The sequence below is a fragment of the Ovis canadensis genome, chromosome 7, assembly GCF_042477335.2.
Source record: "Ovis canadensis isolate MfBH-ARS-UI-01 breed Bighorn chromosome 7, ARS-UI_OviCan_v2, whole genome shotgun sequence".
Taxonomy (NCBI): domain Eukaryota; kingdom Metazoa; phylum Chordata; class Mammalia; order Artiodactyla; family Bovidae; genus Ovis; species Ovis canadensis.
Window position 1 is genome coordinate 23,093,286 of NC_091251.1, and position 20,530 is coordinate 23,113,815.

Below are 20,530 nucleotides of genomic sequence, written 5' to 3' on the forward strand. Positions count from 1 at the left end.
TGACCTTGAGATTTGAAATCAGTGAGGTTAATATGCCTCTTGGGAGATCGATCAGGAAAAAAAAAAAAAAAAGACACAAATCACTAATTTCAGGAACCAGGGAGTGAGGTCCTATGTATTTTAAAAGGGCAATAAATATTGTTAACAGATTTATACGAAAAAATCCGACAGCTTATATTTTCACAACTATTAAAGCTCACTCAAGAAGAAATACTAAATAATTTTTGAATTAGTGAATGCTAGCTACTACGGACAGGGAGTAGTCTAGGCTTTATAGATAAATAAGGGTCCCCAAGCAGCTCTCAGATTATTAACGAGAAAAAAAAAGAAATAAAACTTAATACTGATCGGTGAAGAAAGGTGAGGGAAAACTTGGTCAGGAGGCCAAGAAAAGCTTCTCTGGGGAAGAGTCACTCAGTGCAGACAGGAAGGACCGGTTTAAAAAAAAAAAAAGCTTATCAGAATGTGAGCTTAGGGATGGGGTTCAGGGAACCCTCTGCTTTTCTCAAGGAAGTCCCAGCCTCAACGCTCTCGCAGCTACGACCTTCCTCCACCCCAACCGTGACGCCCACAGCCGCGCGCCAGCACACTAGAGCGCCTGCGCATTCGAGCCAAGAGCTCGCAGGAATGAGCGAGGCCGTTGCCGGAAGTATGACCTCCCGCTGCCTGTTCGCTGTTTCCATCCGGGTCACGTCGGTCTTCCGGGTATTTGCGATAGGGCTTTCTACGCTTTTTTTTTCGGTTACTTTTTAGTCTTCCGTCTCTTGCCACCGCCCCCGAGCTCCCACACCCTTGCCGGCCCTGCCTTTTCTTGTGTCGCTCCTCCCTGCTGCCGAGGCCGAGACTTGGCGCTCAGCTCGGAGCCGGGCCTATCTGTTCCGCGTGGGCACTACCTCCTTTGGCTTGGGAGGAAGCTAGGACCAAGCGCGCCAGGCCGTCGCTCCTCCGGCCCTGGAGCTCCTGGGCTGGGGGTGCTGGTCGACCCTCCTGCGCAGTCCTTCCGAGGACGCTTGTGAGTTAGCGGGTTTAAGAGAGGGGAGCCTCCGTGTAGGCCCGTTTGGGGGGCGCGGGGCGGGGCGCCGCGGCGCGCCGGAAACTTTTTCGAAAACTAGTGTTTTGTGTGGGAGGTTCCGGCGGTATCTCCTCAATATCCCAGAGGTCTGGGCTGCCCCCGTACTTGCTGAAGAATCTTAGGAACTGTGACGTTCTTCACTCATTTGTCTTCCTCGCGTCCCGTCCTCAAGTCTAGGACCAAACGAGGAAGAGTGTCTCGAGACTCTGCATGGGGCTTCAAAGGGTGGTGAAGAGCTAAGGTAAATACTTTGAAATTTAAGACTTTCCTCTGAGTGGTTGTGAAATTGCCTCAGTTCTTCGAGTTACAGGAAAATGCACAGGTTAGGACTCTGTCCGATTGTTGTTTACCCCCCGTGTTTTGTTTCTGCCCCCTTCACCCTTTGTGGATAGGCTCTTCAACTCTCTTTCTAGGCCAGAACACGAAGGGATTCATGTGTCTCCCAACTTTTGAATCGTCCACGTTCCCTGCCTTGTTTGATTCTCTCTCATCTCTTTGTCTAAAATAACAGTTGTTTATGTGTATTGGTATACCAATAAGGGGAACAAAAAAGAAACTGAAACTCAAGCTAAATTGGCAACTTAACAGGTGTGTGGTGTGTGGTTTTCTACGGAAAGATCATAAGTGAATACTAAGTCGATGTGTTTGTATTGCAGGTAACATGCTACTTTTGTAAATACTCTCGTATTGTATGCTTCATTACCACAAGGCTTTTTAACATGGCATTGACAGCCTTGTACTAATACCGGTAATAGTAACATTACTTTAAATAGTAGGAAATGTCCTGTAACGGGCTCTGTGTGGAATAGGCACTGAAGAAATGTTCGTTTGGAATCATGTGGCTCGATTATTTTTCAGCACTTGGATGCAATCTAATTCTTAATCAAATGGAACGTCTTTCACAAGCTATGGATGGGTTGACAGAGGGTGAGCAGAATTTAGGAGTTAGACTTTTTGTATTGTGAAGAAGAGTAGTAAGTTTAGGGGATCAGAGGCATTTGGACAAAGTGGACAGATAACTGCAGATTCCACTTTCTAGGAAATCTTGATGGAGTTTATGTAATCTTGAGTGTTCTCTAATTCTTTGGAGGAGAGGTCAAGTTTAGGATAGAAATTCCAGTTTGTAAGTTACAGGACTAAAGGTTATGTCACTAGGAATTACTTTGTAAACTACTTCATTACACCCTTGTCTCATGTATGATTGTTTACAAATAGACCTGTATAATTTCCCAGTAGGCTTGCTTAGTTAAGAAGTAATCCTTAAGATTGTCTCTTTAATCTCTCCTTAAGGCAAGAACCAATGCGACAGTTTTAGAGCAGTTCAAAATTTATTCCATTTTATAGTCAAGTACAGATTGAGAAGTTGGTAACTTCTCAATACCAATAACATCTGGATTTTATTTATTATAAAATTTCTTATACCTGGTACTGTGGTTAATGTGGAGTAATTTTTTTTCCCCTCTACTTGCTGAAAAAGGCTTTTATTCAGAATATAAGAAAAAAATTTAAAATTTTGTGGAAGCCCTCTTAAATCTGGTGTGATAGTAGTTTTGCTGGATTTTATTCTCAGAAGCTCTGTTTTGTTTAAAAAATGATCCCTTATATTGTTGTTTGTGGGGTTTTTTTGTGAAGTTGCTCGGTCGTGTTTGACTCTTTGCGATCCAGTGGATGCTTTACCATCTAAGCCACCAGGGAAGCCCTATATTGTTTATAAAAGGGTATTATCTTGGTGTCATTTCTATCTTCATCAGAATTAGTGTTGGAATGTATTAAGGGAGTAGGTTTCCTTGTGGCTCGGGTGGGAAAAAAAATCTCCCTGCAAATGCAGGAGACCCAGGTTTGATCCCTGGATTGGGAAGATTCCCTAAGAGAAGGGAATGGCAACCCACTCCAGTGCTCTTGCCTGGAGAATCCTGGACAGAGGAGCCTGGTGGACTACAGTTCTTGGGGTGGGTTGCAAAGAGTCAGGGTCAACTCTGTGTGTCAACCCTTAATATTACTATCTTTGTGTGTCTGTTAATATTAAGAGAAATATTAGAAAGGAATAGAAATCCATGGGCTTTTGGTTTACTTCCTTATCTCTAGATAATTATGCAGGATACCTATTGGAGAACATTGAATATCATTGGTTAAATTCCCTAGGAATTTAACTTAATTTAATTTAATCCCCACTTCCAAGGTTGTCATAAATAAGAGCTGGACTTGAAGGCCAAAATTCATCCTGAGGAGAACTGACAGATTCTTTGCTTTGGGAGTGCTCCAAAACCTTTGATGCTTATCTGGAATTCAGGATACACTGATTTAGATAACTGCTCTAAAGTAAGTTTTTAAGTATGGAATCATTCTTAGCTTTTAAGCTGTGGATTATTTGGTCATTAGCTTTGAAGAGTACTTCTGGGCCGCAAGACATCTTTTGACTTATTCTGTCTTTGTTCTGACCAGATAATAGGATAGAAGTAAGCCTGGTGGTGCAGAGGTTAAAAGCGTCTGCCTGCAATGTGGGAGACCTGGGTTCGATCCCTGGGTCGGGAAGATCCCCTGGAGAAGGAAGTGGCAACCCACTCCAGTATTCTTGCCTGGAGAATCCCATGGATGGAGGAGCTTGGTGGGCTATAATCCACGGGTCCAAAGAGTCGGACACGACTGAGCGACTTCACTTTCACGCCCATAATCTGGGCTGTTATGTCATTTTGCGTCTCAAGCATAAAGAAAATACAAACCTATTTAGACACATAAACAAAATGTCTGGAGTTTTACCTATTAACTGGTTTAAATAAATCTGAATATAGAGTATTTTAATTCTAGTTTTTTTGAATACAGATTCCTTCTCTTGTTTGAGCAGATTCATATTGTATGTCTGTATTACAGTAAAATTAAATATCAAGCACATTTCTTTATAATGAATTGTATTTAATGTAATTTTCTCATGAATCCTATGAAATAGTAATTGTTTTCCGGGAAGTTGGATCAGAGAAGCAGGGTCAGGGAGGCCAAGAAAGAGAGTGAACCAAGTAAAGGGAGAAGGTGGCATTAGTGACAGCCTTGGATCTGGCACTCTACTCTTATTGAGAGTACTTTTAATAAAGAATGCTGTGAAATCCTGCTTGGTTCAAGATATTGTCTCTAAGCAGCAAACATCAGGCTGGAGAAGGAAATGGCAGCCCACTCCAGTGTTCTTGCCTGGAGAATCCCAGGGACAGAGGAGCCTGGTGGGCTGCCGTCTATGGGGTCACACAGAGTTGGACATGATTGAAGTGTCTTAACAGCAGCAGCAGCAGCAGCAAACATCAGAGAGTATAGTTTAGCAAATTTATAGGAATTAAAAAAAAAAATCAGTCTCCTATAGCTAGAGAAAAGGCCTTCTAAAGAAAGCTGACAAACGCTTGTTTTCTGGAGGTAGCACCTTGTCTCTGGTCCATGGTAGTCAGGCACCTGGGTTGGGATCTGATGGTGGCTTTCCTCCACAATCTCTTATGAACTTTAAACTGGTGAGTCTCACTATCTATGGCCAGCCTAGGAAATTTTAATCTTTCAGAATTGAAAAGGAACAAAGTTTCTATGAGTGGTTTGTTTATTTCCAAGAGCTTTCTTTTTTTTCCTCTCCTGTTGTCTCCTATTCTAGTTTTTCAAGCCATCTGGTCTCAATCCCCAGAGGCAATTACTATTTCTTTTAGTAGTATATATATTATTTTCCTCTGTTGTTCTAAAAAAAAAACCTCAACTTTTGTAACATGGTTTTTAGATTGACATCTATTGAAAATGAGGATTTAGCACTTTTATGTACCCTCTCTCATCATAAATTATGATGTATATAAACATATAAATAATATGTAAAATATAGTATAATAATGTATGTAATTATAAGTAAATTACTTACAATGTAGTAAGTAATATATAAATATAATTTTGGGCTTTCCAGGTGGTGCTAGTGGTAAAGAACCTGCCTGCCAATGCAGGAGACATAAGAGATGTGGTCTGATCCCTGGGTGGGGAAGATCCCCTGGAGGAGGGCATGGCAACCCACTCCAGTTTTCTTGCCTGGAGAATCGCCTGGACAGAGGAGCCTGGCAGGCTGTAGTCTGTAGAGTCTCAAAGAGTTGGACATGACTGAAGCAACTTCACATGTATACATGTTACAATCTGTTTAAATCAGTATGTTAAATGTTCATGTTATTGTAAGAACTAAGTAGGTAACTAACTATATTTTCTTTTTCATGTGCCCTTTTGAGTGTGTTTTGTCTGTAGTTTCAGTAATTAATTTTTAACTCCTTGCATTTCTCTTTAAGACCTTATTTGTTTATTGACTGTGATGGGTCCTCAGTGCTGCACACAGGCTTTCTCTAGTTGCTGAGAGTGGGCACTACTCTTTATTGTTGTGTGCGGGCTTCTCACTGCAGTGGCTTCTCTTGTCGCAGAGCACCGGCTCTGAGTGCGCCAGCTTCAGAAGTGACCGTGGGTGGGCTCGGTAATTGTGGCGCATGGGCTTAGTTGCTCCAAGACATGTGGGATCTTCCAGGACCAGGGATTGAACTGACATCCCTTGCATTGATTGCAAAGCTGATTCTTAACCACTGGGCCACCAGGAAGCCCCAGCTTGCTACATTTCTGTTGCTATAATTAACTTTTTCTGCTCTGTTGGCCAAACTCCTCTCTGGTCAAATATTATATAAGGTAATCTACCAGTTCATTCTTTTTCCTCCTTGGATATCTTCTTGTAGCCCTCTGTTTACGTGTTCTATTTTAAGCTGTTTAGCTTCCCTTTACCACCATCCTGGTGAATTTACTGTCTCTGACCTGTGTGAGAACTCCCTTTTCCTAGATTTGGGATTTTCTTTTACTTTTTTCAGTTCCTTACATGTCTTGAAAGGGTTTTTAGTCCCCTTTTGCACTGATAATATAATTGGGTATAGAATTATAGCTTGAAGGCATTTCCTACAGAAGCCTTGAAAGCATTCCCTTCTTTGTCTTGTTTCCACTGTTGCTATTGAGTGGTCCAAAGCTATTTTGATTACCATCCCTTTGTGTGTTTCTTTTTTTTTAATTGTATAGTTGACTTACACTGTTGTGTTAATTTCTGCTATACACAAAGTGATTCAGTTATACATATGTTTATACATTTTTTTTTTACATTCTTTTACATTATGGTTTATCTCAGAATATTGAATATAGTTCCCTGTGCTTTACTGTAGGACCTTGTTACTTATTCACCCCATCCCTTGTGTTTATAACATTTTCTTTCTCTGTAATATTTATAAGCTTTTTAACCTGGTATTTTGAAATTTCACTGTAATATGCGTTTATATATGTGCGTATATAGACGTGTGTGTGTATTTTGTGCTTTTTACTCATTGGATCGTTTCAGTCTAAGGCTTGCTGTTCTTCAGTTCTGAACATGTTCTTGTTTTATTTTCTTGGAAATTTCCTTTTCTGCTCTTTCTGGAACTTAAGTTGTGTTGGATGTTGGGCCACCTGGTTTGGTTCGCTTATATTTTTTCTCTTACTGTTTTGCCTCCTGTCTGCCCTCACCAGTTTTTCTTTCTTGTTCATTCCTCAGTCTTCTTTTAGCTTTCTGCTGGATATTTCTGCTTTTAATTTTGTAATTTCCAAGAGCCCTTCCTGCTTTTTAAACAACACATTCTTGTTTTATATATACAGTGTTTTTTCATTAATTATGAAATTAATGAGTTTTTTCCTCTCATCTTTCATTTGTTCCAAGTGTTGTTTCAGTTTATTACTAAGCCTTTAAAAAATGTTTAACTTCTGATGATCCATGAATGTTGTTTTTCTAGAAATCTAAATTGGAAGCTTCTGTGTGCATAGATAGGCAGTTCCGTGGTAGATTTCATTGTAGGTTTCTAGCAAGCTTAACATTTTCTTGGTGAACGACTGCTTCTATGTTACAGGTTCCTTTGTTACTATATTATATGATTTCTCTTTCCATTATTTCAAAGATGAATTTTTTAATTGCATGAATTGGGAATATAAGCTGGGAATGCTATTTTTACTTTGTAGACTTTACTTAATATTTGTTTTCAGTTTGTTTTTTTATCCCACTCTTTCTCTGAATTTACAGCCTTTTGGGGTCAGTCATTGCAAAGAATAAATATCTAGTCTCTTGGCTGGGGCAGGGAAAGATTCTGATTGCGTTTTACATAGGTTTTCCCTCTTCCTATGGTACAAACTCTCTTTTATTGGTGTTTTTATAAGTTGTTTAGAATTTGGGGGGAATCTCAGAATTTTATAAATAGTTATTAGGTAACAAAATTCCATCCCTTGTTTGATCAGATCTGTAAGCTCTAAATCCTGGGACTTGGGTTGTCATATGAAGGATTATGCTTTTGAATAAATTAAAATGGGAATAATGTAAGAAATTGTAGATTTTATTAAATATATCTCTTGGGTGGTTTCTTGTTATTATCAAAGTATAATGATGTTAACTTGATTTATAAGAGAGTTGTTGATTATGACAGTAATTTATCATGAAATTAGAAATTTGCATAGATTTTAGTGTCATTTGAATAATCTAGTTAACCTTGATTTAAAATTCATCATTAGTAAGTATTTTGTTACGTATTTTGTGACTTAAGAGATCTATTTGAGAAAATAAATTTGTAAATGAAATTTGTAACTTGTTAACTTTATTAAATAGTAGATACTGGTTATCAAAAAATTCAGTGTCTTTAATAATTTGTCTTTAAAACTATTCTAGGTAGAAGAATACATGTGGTCTTTTAGTGAACAAGAGCATGTTCCCAAACTCAATTTTGGGTCGCCCGCCTTTCACTCCAAACCATCAACAACATAATAACTTCTTTGCCTTGTCACCAAGTCTTTATTCACACCAGCAGCTTATAGATGCACAGTTCAGCTTTCACAATGCAGAGTAAGTGCAGTGTTTCAGTTCTTACTTGACGCAGATCCTTTTTATAGGAACCATTTGGAGTTAGAGGAAATGTCATCATGCTCTTTCTTTGTTTTTGGTAGCTTGTCTAGAGCTGTGTCATTACAGCAGTTGACATATGGAAATGTCAGTCCAATACAGACCTCAACTTCCCCATTATTTCGAGGAAGGAAGTAAGTATTTCTTACTTATTTTAAAAGAAAAATTTGCAGTTTTGGGAACTGTTTAACAATGTATCTTGTATTAAGTTAAATGGACACTAACCTACATTTTGTTTCCTGGGGTCTGTCCAGTCAGTCCTATAACAGAATTTTCACACTTTTAAGTATTTAAAAAATTTTAGGGGTAATTTTATCTTCAGATAACTACTTTTAATTGAGATTTTTAACTAAAGCAGATGGGTTTCTGTATATTTGCTAGGGCTGCCATAACAGTACAACAGAGTGGGTGACTAAAATAACATTAATTTTCTTAAAATTCTGGGGGCTAGAAGTCTGAGATCAGGGTGTTAGCAGGTTTGATTTCCTCTGAGGCCTCCCTCTTTGGATTATAGATGGCTGCCACCTTTCCTAATGTGGTCATCCTTCTCTGTTTTCTGTGTCCTAAGTATTCTTCTGAGGATACTAGTTATGTTGGATTAATAACCCCATTTTAATTTAATTACTTCTTTAAAGGCCCTGTGTCCAAATAGAGTCACATTTTGAAGTACTAGGGGTTAAGACTTAAATGTGAATTTGAGAGGACATAATTCAGCTTATAACTCTTTCTTCCTATTAAAGTTTACTCTTTAATTTATCTTACACAGGTCAGGTTCCACAATAAATATTATTATAGTGAAAGTGTCTGTATGACATAAAGCTTTCTATAGAGAAGTCAGGAATCAATTCATTTGAACCAGTTTAATTAAAAGAAGTTGATGTGTCACAGGGTAATTTTGATAGAACTTTAGGGGTGAGTATTAAAATAAGCTTTGGCAATATTTGCAAGATACTGCTTTTTAAAGCCTGTATAAACATTCCGTAACTTTTATGTACAATGAGAAATAACACTAGATAAGAATTACTGTTCACCCACTATGGCTTTCCTTCATAACTCAGTTGGTCATGAATCCGCCTGCAATGCACGAGACCCCAGTTCCATTCCTGGGTTGGGAAGATCTGCTGGAGAAGGGATAGCCTACCCACTCCAGTATTCTTGGGCTTCCCTTGTGATTCAGCTGGTAAAGAATCTGCTTGCAGTGTGGAAGAGCTGGGTTTGATCCCAGGGTTGGGAAGATCCCCTGGAGAAGGGAAAGGCTACCCACTCCAGTATTCTGGCCTGGAGAAGTCCCTGGACCGTACATTCCATGGGGTCTCAAAGAGTCAGACATGACTAAGTGACTTTCACTTCACTGTTGTGTTAGTTTCTGCCATACCTCAACGTGAATCGGCCATCGGCATACATATGAGTGACCTCCCTACATCACAGAGCAGATTCCCACGGATTATCTATTTTATTCTTTACCTGATAGCTAAGTTGGTAAAGAGTCTACCTGCAGTGTGAGACCTGGGTTTGATCCCTGAGTTGGGAAGATCCACCAGAGAAGGGAAATGCTACGCACTCCAATATTCTGGCCTAGAGAATTCCATGGACTATACAGTCGCAAAGAGTCAGACAGAACTGAGTGACTTTCACTTTGCAGCTTCCCTAGTGGCTCAGTTGGTAAAGAGGCTACCTGCAATGCAGGAGACTTGGGTTCAGGAAGATCCCCTGGAGAAGGGAATGGCAACCCACTCTAGTATTCTTGCCTGGAGAATTCCATGGACAGAGGAGCCTGGAGCAACTAACTCCTAGAGCAACACAACTGAGCAGCTAACACTTTGACTGTGTTTAGTTCAGTCGCTCATTTGTGCCCAACTCTTTGCGATCCCATGGACTGCAACATGCTAGGCTTCCCTGTCCATCACCAACTCCCGGAGCTTACTCAAACTCATGTGCATCGCATTGGTGATGCCATCCAGCCATCTCATCCTCTGTCATCCCCTTCTCCTTCCGCCTTCAATCTTTCCCAGCATCAGGGTCTTTTCCAATGAGTCGATTCTTCGCATCAGGTGGCCAAAGTATTGGAGTTTCAGCTTCAGCATCAGTCCTTCACTGTGTAGAGTAGGCATTGTTCTAAGGACTTTGCAAGTAATGGTTTGGCAAAGTTTTACAATAATTTGTGAGGTAAGTACTGTTACCCCTCTTCTGTTGAGAAAGTTGAAGCACACAGAGGTAATGAATTGGGTGGAAAACTGTATCATGATGCTTAAAATATTGACTTCATTTAAATTTTTGTGTTCTAGAAATTGTCTTGATAGCCCCATTTGTGAATCATGAATGACAATAAATCCCATTAGTTCATAATTATATATATATATATTTAAACCTAACATTGACATTCTCAATAGAAATATTCATTATATAAAGCTCTGAATTTTATGTTTAAAAATATTAAATTTATACTTATGTTTTTAGCACTTGTATACCTTTACTGTAAGTAGGAATTCTAGTTATTTTGTGGGTCTGTCAAAGAGAGAGTAACTGACGTAATCCCAAAAGAATATTAAAATAAAAACCTTCAGGTGGCTATGACCCATAAAATTTTAGAGTTAAACAAAAGGATTGGATAATTTCCTGTGGTTTAAACACCTTAGTAATACATCATTTAAGTAAATACCATTTTTCCCAACAAATAATTGCTTTTAAATTGTTTTCTCTTTTTTATTTTGAATATTTTTAAGCTTCCAGAAAATTTTGAAAAACAGTACAGTGAGCACTGTATGTGGTTTTGCCAGATTCATTTTGCTCGTTTTGCTGAATCTGTTTTGTTCTTCCTCTTTCCTTCCCTACCCCCACTTTTTCTGAACCATGTGAAAGAAAGTTGGTGACATTGTTTCACTTTATCCCAAAGCACATCAGTGCATTTCTCCTAAGGACAAGGATATTCTCTTGTATAGCTAGAAATACATCAGTCATGACCAAGAATTTAACATGAATACAAGCCTGTTGTATACAATACTGTTATATTGAACTATATAAGTATAGTTCATTTGCAGACTACTTTAGTTATCTGGTGCTTTTATAGTTAAAAAAAAAACCCCAGCTCTCTCTTAATTTGGTCTTTCCTGCTGATAAACCAGAACATAGGTGGACTCCCAAGATCCCTTTTTTATGTACAGCACCCAGTTTACTTAATCTTATCCTCCTTATGTTAGAGTTTGGATCTTTTATTGTTAGTGATTCTATAAATAGAGATTTTCCTACCAAGCTTTTGTTGCTGATACTAAATATTGTGGTAGTTCAAATGCAAGAGACTAACCTTGATGTATATATTGGTTTGTTTTTTTAAAAATATGCATTAGTATACATTTTTTCTAAAGGTGTCTCTTATACTGACAATATTTTATGGTTCATTTAGAGCTAATAACATGGTCTTGCTGAAAAAGTCAGTATTTTCATCTATTATTTGTGTATTTTAAATTGTTTTCTATTTGTTATCAGAAAGTTATATCTTTAATCACTAAGGTATGTTGCTTGTTTTCAGGAGATTAAGCGATGAAAAGAATCTTCCTCTTGATGGTAAACGGCAGCGTTTTCATTCACCCCACCAAGAGCCAACTATAGTTAACCACATAGTGCCTTTATCAGATGAAAGAAGATACTCAATATCACCATTGTTTCATACACACTATGTACCAGATATAGTCAGATGTGTTCCACCTTTTCGAGAAATATCAATTTTAGAACCTAGAGAAATCACACTGCCTGAGGCCAAAGATAAGGTAATTTTAATATAGACTTTAGTTTTATCTTTTTAGAAGTTAATATAAATAGTATATTAAAAGTATCAGAAATAACTAATGTCTTGGATTAGGTAGAACATGCCCCTTTTCTGTACTATTTAAAAGACTATTCAATATAGTTTCCTATCTAAATTTGATTCTTTGATTTTTGTGAGCTGTACTTTGGAAATGAAGCTTTCATATCAGGATATCAGATTTTCTCTGATTCATAAAAATCTGGGATAAGAGCCTAAAAGAGTTGATTTCTTAGTTTAGAGAATTCTCTTGTTACCTATTCCCTTATAGTAAAATAAGCTTTCATATGGATACTCCAGTAAAGTATTAAAAAGCATGTTTTTCCTTGTTATATTTGTTTTTGTCATGAGGTTTTTAATGTCAAGAATAGAGAACGAGGAGTCAGTGAGAAAATAATACTTTCTTATATTACTGATATGTGATATGATCAAGGGAGATTTATCAAAAATACTATTTGGAAAATAATTTCAAATAAATGAAGCTATTTCAATAATACTTCTTGGAAAATGACATCAGCATTGGGGAATAATGAGTTAATACCAATATTAGAAGCATGTCTCTTCTGCCTCCCCATATTTAGTGAAACTCTTAAAAAAGCATTCTGGCTAATTTAGAAGAGTTTATAATGTAAATATCTGCATTCTTTTGAATTGTCTGAAGCTTATATTTGTTGTTTTTGCATTTTCAAACTGCTTTACCATAGAGAAATACTACATTTGTAGGCTAAGGAGAATGGGCCTGGAGAGTGTAGTGATTCTGTTTTACTCATCTTTTGGTTCCTAGCAACCAGTATAGGTCTGAAACATAGTAAGTGTGCAGAAAATGTTGGGTCGAAAAGAGAATACTGGCTTCATTCCTTGATTGTGCCACTTTTTATTCTGCTATCATTCTTTTTTTTTTTCTTTAATTGAGATGCAGTTTTATCATAAAATTTGCTCCGTCAAAGGGTATAATTCAGTGGTTTTTATTATATTCAGAGGGCAGTGCAACCATTACCAATACCTAATTCCAGCACATTTTCATCACCTATAAAAGATGCCTTGTACCCAGCAGCAGTCACTTTCTCATCTCTGCCTGTCTCCCCCAGCCTCTGGCAACCAGTATTGATTTTTTACCTCTATGGATTTGCTTATTTTGAACATTTCATATAAATGGAATCATACAGTATGTGGTCTTGCTTCTTTCAGTTAGCATGTTTTCATGATTCATCCTTGTCATAGCAGTTCTCAGTTCTTTACTCCTCTTTGTAGCTGAATAAGAGGACACTTCCCTGGTAGTTCAGTTGATGACGAATCTGCCTGCAGTGCAGGAGACCTGGGTTTGATCCTTGGGTAGGGAAGATCCCCTGGAGAAGAAATTGGCAACCCATTCCAGTATTCTTGTCTGGAAAATCCTGTGGACAGAGGAGCCTAGTGGACTACACAGCCCATGGGGTCACCAGAGTCGAACACAACTTAGCGAGTAAACCACCACCATTGCGGAATACTATTCCATTGTATACATATACCATATCTTGTTTATGCATTCCTCACTTGATGGGTTTGGGAGCTATTTCCACTTTTTCACTATTCTGAGTTTTGCTGCTGTGAATATCTGTGTATAAGTTTTTGTACATGATGTTTTCATTTCTCTTGGGTCTATACTCGGGTGCAATTGCTGAGTTATGTGGTAATGCTATGTATAACTTTTTGAGGACGTGCCAAAGTGTTTTCTAAAGTGTCTGCATCATTTTACATTTCTACCAGCAGTGTGTGAATGATCCAATTCTCTTCATCCTTGCCAAAACTTGTTATTGTTTGTCTTCTTGATTATAACCATTCTAATGGGTATGAAATGGTATCTCATTGTGATTTTAGTTTCATTTCCCTAATGACTAATGATGCTGATCATCTTTTCATTTGTGTGTTAGCCATTTGTGTATCTTCTTTGGAGAATTGTCTATTCAGATCCTTTGTCTGTTTTAATTTTTTTTTAAATTGTCGAATTGTAATAGTTCTTTATATGTTCTGAATACTGGACATGTATCAGGTATATAATTTGCGAATATATTCTTGGATTCTGTGCTGTCTTTTTACTTTTTTGATGATGCACTTTGAAGCATAAAAGCTTTTCATGTTAATGAAATCCAATTTATTTGTTTTTCTTTGATTTCCTGAGCTTTTGGTATTATATCTAAGAAACCATTGCCTAATCCAGGGTCACGAAAATTAATGCCTCTGTTGTTCTAAGAGTTTTATAGTGTTAGCTCTTAGATTTAGGTCTTTGAGCTATTGAATTAATTTTTATATATGATATTAAGGTAGGGAGGTCTAACTTCTTTTTTGCTCTTGGTCCAGTTGTCTCAGGACTATTCATAAAAATGGCTGTCATTCTTTATTCTTACTATGAAATAGGAAAAGCATTTAGGTGATATCAGTGGGAGGGAAGAGAAAGCAAACGGACTAACTTCGAAGTGTTAATACCCCTTTTCTGCACCTCTCAGTTCTTTGTCCTTTCTTTGCTTTCTCATTTTAGAGAAACTGAGGTAATATTGTGAAAGCCTGCAGTAGAAATCAAATCAGGACAATACTTTGAATGGAGATATAACAACCTTTTTCAATCCCTGGGCTGGGATGATCTCCTGGAGAAGGAAATGACAACCCACTCCAGTATTCTTGTCTGGAAAATCCCATGGATAGAGGAGCCTGGTAGGCTATATATAGTCCATGGGGTCACAAAGAGTCGGACACGACTGAGCAACTTCACTTCACTTCACATAACAACCTTTTACTCTATGTGGGTTTTTGATATATGTATGTAGATAGGCCCATATAAAAATTTTTGTTTATTTTTAATTGAAGGATAATTACAATGTTGTGTTGGTTTCTGCCATACATCAACATGAATCAGCCATAGGCCCATTTTTTATGGAATATATTATGCATAAGTATTGAAGCTCTCAATTTCCACTCCAGTATTCTTGCTTGGAGAATCCCATAGACAGAGGAGCCTCGCAGGCTACAGTCCATGGGGTCACAAAGAGTTTGGAAACGACTAAGGAACTAATACACACACACACATTTGTAAATAGTTAAATATTGGAACTAACTTTGAGTTCTGCATATGGATAAGATTTATTGATTTATTGAATCTCAGTAAATTTAATAACATTAGTCAGGATAAATCATCTAGTAAAATATGGTTCCATATCAATAACCTTTTCTTTGTTTAGTAGCATAGACAAAAATTCTCCTAAATCTTATGCTTTTGGCATAAGCACTTACCTCAAGGGATAAAGATTATTAATAGTATTCTATTGGTAAGCCAGTTTCTTTGAGTGCTGCTCTTACTTGCTGGTTCTGGGAGAAAGTAGGCAAGTTCATTTCTGTGTTCATTCTTTAAGTGAACACTTTTTAAGAAAACTAACATTTATTAATGTCTCTTCTCTTCCAGGCATTCTACATATGCTATGTCATTTAGTCTTTTCAACAACCCCATGACATGGATATTATCCTAATTTTACTGAGGCTCAGAAAGCTAAATAACTTGCTCATGGTCACAGCTAGTAAGTGACACAACCAAGATTTGACCTTCATCTCTAATAATATAAAGAGAAGGAACTTAAGATGCTTAAAATGAAGGGTAGGGAGATGACATTCTTATAATTGACTATAAAAGTAGGTCATCTGTGAGAGTAAAAGCTAATATTTACTGAGTGTCTTTCTTTGTCAGCAGTTTGTATGGTTTATCTCTGCTGGATTTTAAAATGAGTGGGAGGTTCAATGAGAAATAAAGTGGAGCAGCAATTTGAGACCGTGAATGCACAGTAGAAGGCCATTGAAGGTTTTTGAGTAGAGGACTAGCACAGTTAGATTTGCATTTTGGGGAAGATAATTCTTGCAGTTTGGTGGAGTTTGGTTTGGAATAAGGAGGGCCTGGAAAGAGGTATGATTACCTTGAAGGCTATTAATTGTTAAATTTTTTTCAGATGAGAGATGCTGGAGATTTCAGTTATGGTGGATGGTGGTGAAAAAGATGTGAGAGACCATACATAAGGAGAACTGACACCTGTGTGGAATGACTGAATGTGGGGGGAGAGGGAGAGAGAGAGAGCAGCGACTTCAATGATCTGGTTCTGTCTGGACTGTTAACAGAGATGAGGAACCCAGATTTTGAATGTTCAGGCTGATTGAGGAAGTAGTCGAGAGTTATGTTTCTCAGTGCTTGGAGCTATGAGGAACTCTGCTGTAACATTTCTGTTCTCGAATGGCCTCATGTTCTGCAGATTACGTGCTAAGGCCGTGGGAAATAGGGCTTGAGAGCACACTATGCAAAGCCTAAACAGTTTTGGAGCCAGAACACTCGGAAGTACAGTAATCAGTCCCTTGGAAAATGACCTGGATAGATCAGGTATGTGGCTTAGCCTGGCTGGGTGCTATTGCAAAGGAGATTAAAAAATACACAGTACACAAATGGACATGCTGCCTTGTGGAGGCCACGAGACAAGGCAGTTAAAGTGGAGCTGTGAGTGAGTGAGTCAGCTGCTAAGTAAGACTCTGAAGGAAGTACCCCGGCGGAGAGCTCCGTGAGGGTGGGCTATGTTTAATGCTTTTCGAGTAGGAATCCTGGATGCAGACACTTGGTTGATTTAGATCTGTGAGGACTCCTTGTGAGCAGCCAAGCTAAGGGTTTTTGTTGTTTTTTGTTTTTATTTTTTGGTAAAGGTTACAATTCCACAATTTCCGCTCCACATACAAATCAGTCCAATTAATACATTAAATTGATACCATTGCCTTATTTATCAGTCATCTGTAAGCTAAATGGTATTGAAGAAAAACATGTTGTAGCTGAGCTGTCCATATATATTTCAGAAGCATGGTTGGGGCCCGAGATATGAATACCTACAATAAAAGTGACAGTTGAACTCCTGAAGTAGATTAGATTCTGTTTTTTTTTTTTAAGTAATCAACAAAAATTTGTGAGTTCTGGCTATATGCTAAAATGATGTGTTACAGCATTTTTCTGAATATTCATGGTCTCTTTCCCATGTACATACAGTATAGTGAGAGGGAGAGCCATTGGTAATAGTCATGCGAATTGCAGCTTTATATATTTAAAAGTGTTATAAAGGACAGGTGCAGAGTTATCTCCATGATGGTGTGGAGGAGATAATATTGGAGCTGAGATCTGAAGGGTGAGTAGGAGTTAATCCGTGAAAGAGTGTTGGGGGTGGAGAGAATGCTTCAGAGAGAAGGAACAGTGTGTCTGAAGGTTTACTGGGTGATAGAGAGGAGCATGCAGTCTGCGGAGAACTGAAAGGAGGCCATATGGTGGCTAGAGTTTGATCGATTTAGGGGGAGAATTGCTGAAGTGTGGTAGGAGAAGTGGGGAATCAGGCAGATATGCAAGGACTTTAGTATATCATTTTAGTTTTCACCTAAGAACTTTGGTAAGCTATTCAGGGTCTTTTTTTAAGCAAGAAAGAGATGAGTTAAACATTGTTTTGACTTCATTTTAAGCAGTTGCACAAATGTGGAAGTAGGAAATTATTATTGGATACTAGGTAAAAGGTAATGGTGCTTTGAATTAGGAAGTGCTGATAGTTAAGATGAAGAAAAATTGATGGGTTTAAACTGTGTTGGGGGAAAGTGAAATTGATGGGATTTGATGATGCATTATTAGATTAGGTCATCTAAGCCTGTGTACCATTGATGTTTTAGACCAACTTTCTTTGGTATGGAGGGAGTATCCCCTGCATCTTAGGATATTTTAGCCACATTTCTGACTTCACTCACTAGATGCCACTAATCCTTGGTTATGAGAACCAAAAATGTCTTCAGACATTAACAGATGTCTCCTGGGGGCAGAAGAGCCTCTGGTTGAGAACCACTGGTATAGAGAAGATACTGGGGATTACTCCCAAGTTTCTGGCTTCTATAACTGGATGCATGGTGGTACCGTTCACTGAGACAGGACAAAAGGCAGGAGGAGCCAGATACAGGAGTATGTGTGTTTCATAGGAATTGGAGGGTGAGCAGGTATCTGATGAGTTCTGTGTACATATTGTTTTAAACATACATTTGGAACATCAAATTAGATATTTGGAGTTGATGGTTGAATGTATATAGATCTGGAACTCAAAGGAAAGGTATTGACCAGAAGTGTACATTTGGTGATCATTGGCATGTAGATGATAATTGAAGCTAAGAGTATGGATATGATTGTCTAGGGAGAGAGTAGAGCGTGGATCCGATACTCATTGAAATAGGTTGAGGAAAGAGTGGGAAAACAAATGGAAACTAAGCATGTTTACAACTGTTGGGGAAGTTCGGCTGTGAAGGGGAGAGCCAGAGATAGAAAGGTGGAACAATGGAGTTTTTTAATATTTTGTTTTTGAGGTGGAAGAAAGATGTAAACGTTTATTGGAAAAATTCAATCAAGAGAGAAAAATGGATTACTCTGGGAAAAAAGTACCATTATGAATAAGATTCCTTAGAAGGTGGAAAGGGCGTGGGTCCCGCTTATATTTGGAGACATTGGCTTTAGGTAAGAGAGAATTTTTTTGAAACTGGAGGATAGGAGGAGAGGATAGGTGTCGTTACAAGAAAGTTTGTAGATACGGTATGGAAGAGTTCGCATAGTTGAATGGCTTCTCCATATTTTCTCTCTGAATTACTGTGCAAGGTCGTCTGTTGAGAGTAGAGAGGATGAAGTGGGATATATGCGGTTTAAGAACAGTGGAGATGGTTTGAAGTAGTGTTTACTACTTCAGGTTGATCAGAGAAGCAGAGTGGAGAAGGTTTGACACAGCATTTGCCAGGTAGTGTAGAGGGCTCACTTAACATTGGTGATAATGAATTTATTATTAATAATAATGAATCAGCTGCTTTAGTAAGTTCCAGGGGAATGTATTAAAAGTTTTGATTAGTTTGAAAATTAATTCTGTTTTGAAACCTAAAAAATAAAGGTTATGAAAATGAATACATTTTAACTTTAAATTGTTTCTCCATTTTAAAGTCTTCTCTGTTTTTGAAGTCACTATATTAGCAAACAAAACTTTTTAAGTAAAAAATCTCATACTTTTCTGAATTTTAACTTTCGTTTCATAGTATCTTTAGATGAAGATGTAGTTGCCTGGACAAAAAAAAAAAAAAAAAAATGGAGGTTTAGTGGAATCAGAGTTATCTGAGCTCCTGAATTCCATCTATTAAAAATGTTCTTCAGAAATTCTGGGTAGCTTGAAGATACTATGTGAATGGAAGTAATTGATTCTGAATTTTGAGTTGAGATGAGGGTGGGCTGAGGTTTTCTTGGTACTGACTGTAAAGTAAAAAACATAATTATGAGTGAATTGTTTAAGCTATCTTGTGTAATGTTTAATTTTGGAAGGGAGTAAGTTTTATGGAGCCTCTTGGCACCCTGGGGAAACAGTTTGGGGACAGTTACCTTACGGATTTCTCAGAGGCTTTATCTTTAAAAATTTCAGTGTTTGACCTTATTTACAAACAACAAATTGAAAAAGGGGATAAAATATTTGTAAATTATTGGTTCACTGAATTTTAAGTAGTTGAAATATGTATTTGCCTGCGTCTATCAATTATTTTTCCAGTATTACTTAGATATGAGTGGCAAATAAAAATCGTAAATTTTGATATATGTATACACTGTGAAGTGATTACCATAATCAAGATAACATTCATCACCTCACATAATTTTATTTTATTTTTTTGTGATCAGAACAGTTGAAATTTATTCTCTAAGCAAATTTCAAGTGTTCTGTACATTGTTATTAACTATATTCACCATATTGTACTTTATGTCTCCATATCTAATTTATCTTATAACTAAAAGTTTATACCCTTTGATCAGCATTTCCCCGTCTTCCTTATCCTGCTCCCTTCAGTAATAACTACCATTGCACTCTGCTACCATGAATCTGACTTTTTTGGATTCCACATGTGAAATCACACTGTGTTTGTCTTTTTGTGTCTAGCTCATTTCATGTCTCTTAATGTCTTCCAGATTCATCCATGTTGCAAATGGCAGAATTTCCTTTTTTTTTTTTAAGGCCAAATAATATTTCATTGTGTACGTGTATACAGACACGTCACATTTTCTTTGTCAGTGGGCAGTTAAGTTTCCACATCTTGGCTACTGTGAGTAACACTGCAGGGAACATGGGAGTGCAGATACCTTGCTGAGATAGATACCTTTTCTTCTGGATGTGTACCCAGTCCCGGGGTTGATGGAACACATGGTAGTTCTGTTTTTAGTTCTTTGAGAAGGCATCATGCTGTTTTCCGATATGGTTGTACCGATGTACCTCCTACCAATGGTGAATAAGGATTCTCTTTTCTCTGGATCCTTGCCAACACTTACCTTTTGCCTTTTGGTAATAGCCATCTTAACAAGTATGAAGTGATATCTCATTGTGGTTGTGATTTGTATTTTCCTGATGCTTGGTGGTGCTGCACATCTTTTCATGTACCTGTTGACCATTTGTGTGTCTTATTTAGGAAAATGTCTCTTTAGGGCTTTTGTCCATTTTTAAATTGGATCATTTGTATTTTTGTTAGAGTTGTATTTCCCCCCATTCTGTACGTCACTTTCTCTTTTCTTTCTCGCTCTTTTTTAATTGTTATTTTACAGAAATATTTTTGTTTTACATAGTTCCACTTACTGGTTATGCTTTTGTTGCCTGTGTTTTTGGTATTAAAATCCAAAAAATCACTGTCAAGA

The 20,530-nt window shown here is 37.7% G+C and overlaps 1 protein-coding gene across 30 annotated transcripts in view; it reads left to right on the plus strand.

Annotated features, from left to right (window-relative positions):
• Positions 1–585: 585 nt before the first annotated feature.
• Positions 586–20,530, plus strand: part of TENT2 (terminal nucleotidyltransferase 2) — a 63,933-nt gene continuing 43,988 nt past the window's right edge. For 4 of the 30 annotated variants that reach the window (XM_069597560.1, XM_069597569.1, XM_069597573.1 and 1 more), the window contains exons 1-7: positions 662–1,012; positions 1,245–1,313; positions 3,252–3,391; positions 3,515–3,677; positions 7,782–7,955; positions 8,057–8,146; positions 11,539–11,776. In XM_069597560.1, coding sequence (XP_069453661.1) covers positions 7,819–7,955; positions 8,057–8,146; positions 11,539–11,776 — 465 coding nt within the window. In that variant the 5' untranslated portion in view covers positions 662–1,012; positions 1,245–1,313; positions 3,252–3,391; positions 3,515–3,677; positions 7,782–7,818. Of the gene's footprint in view, positions 1,013–1,244; positions 1,314–3,251; positions 3,392–3,514; positions 3,678–7,781; positions 7,956–8,056; positions 8,147–11,538; positions 11,777–15,244; positions 16,202–20,530 lie in introns of those variants that run through there. The other 26 variants (XM_069597563.1, XM_069597575.1, XM_069597585.1 and 23 more) reach the window with 20 other exon arrangements.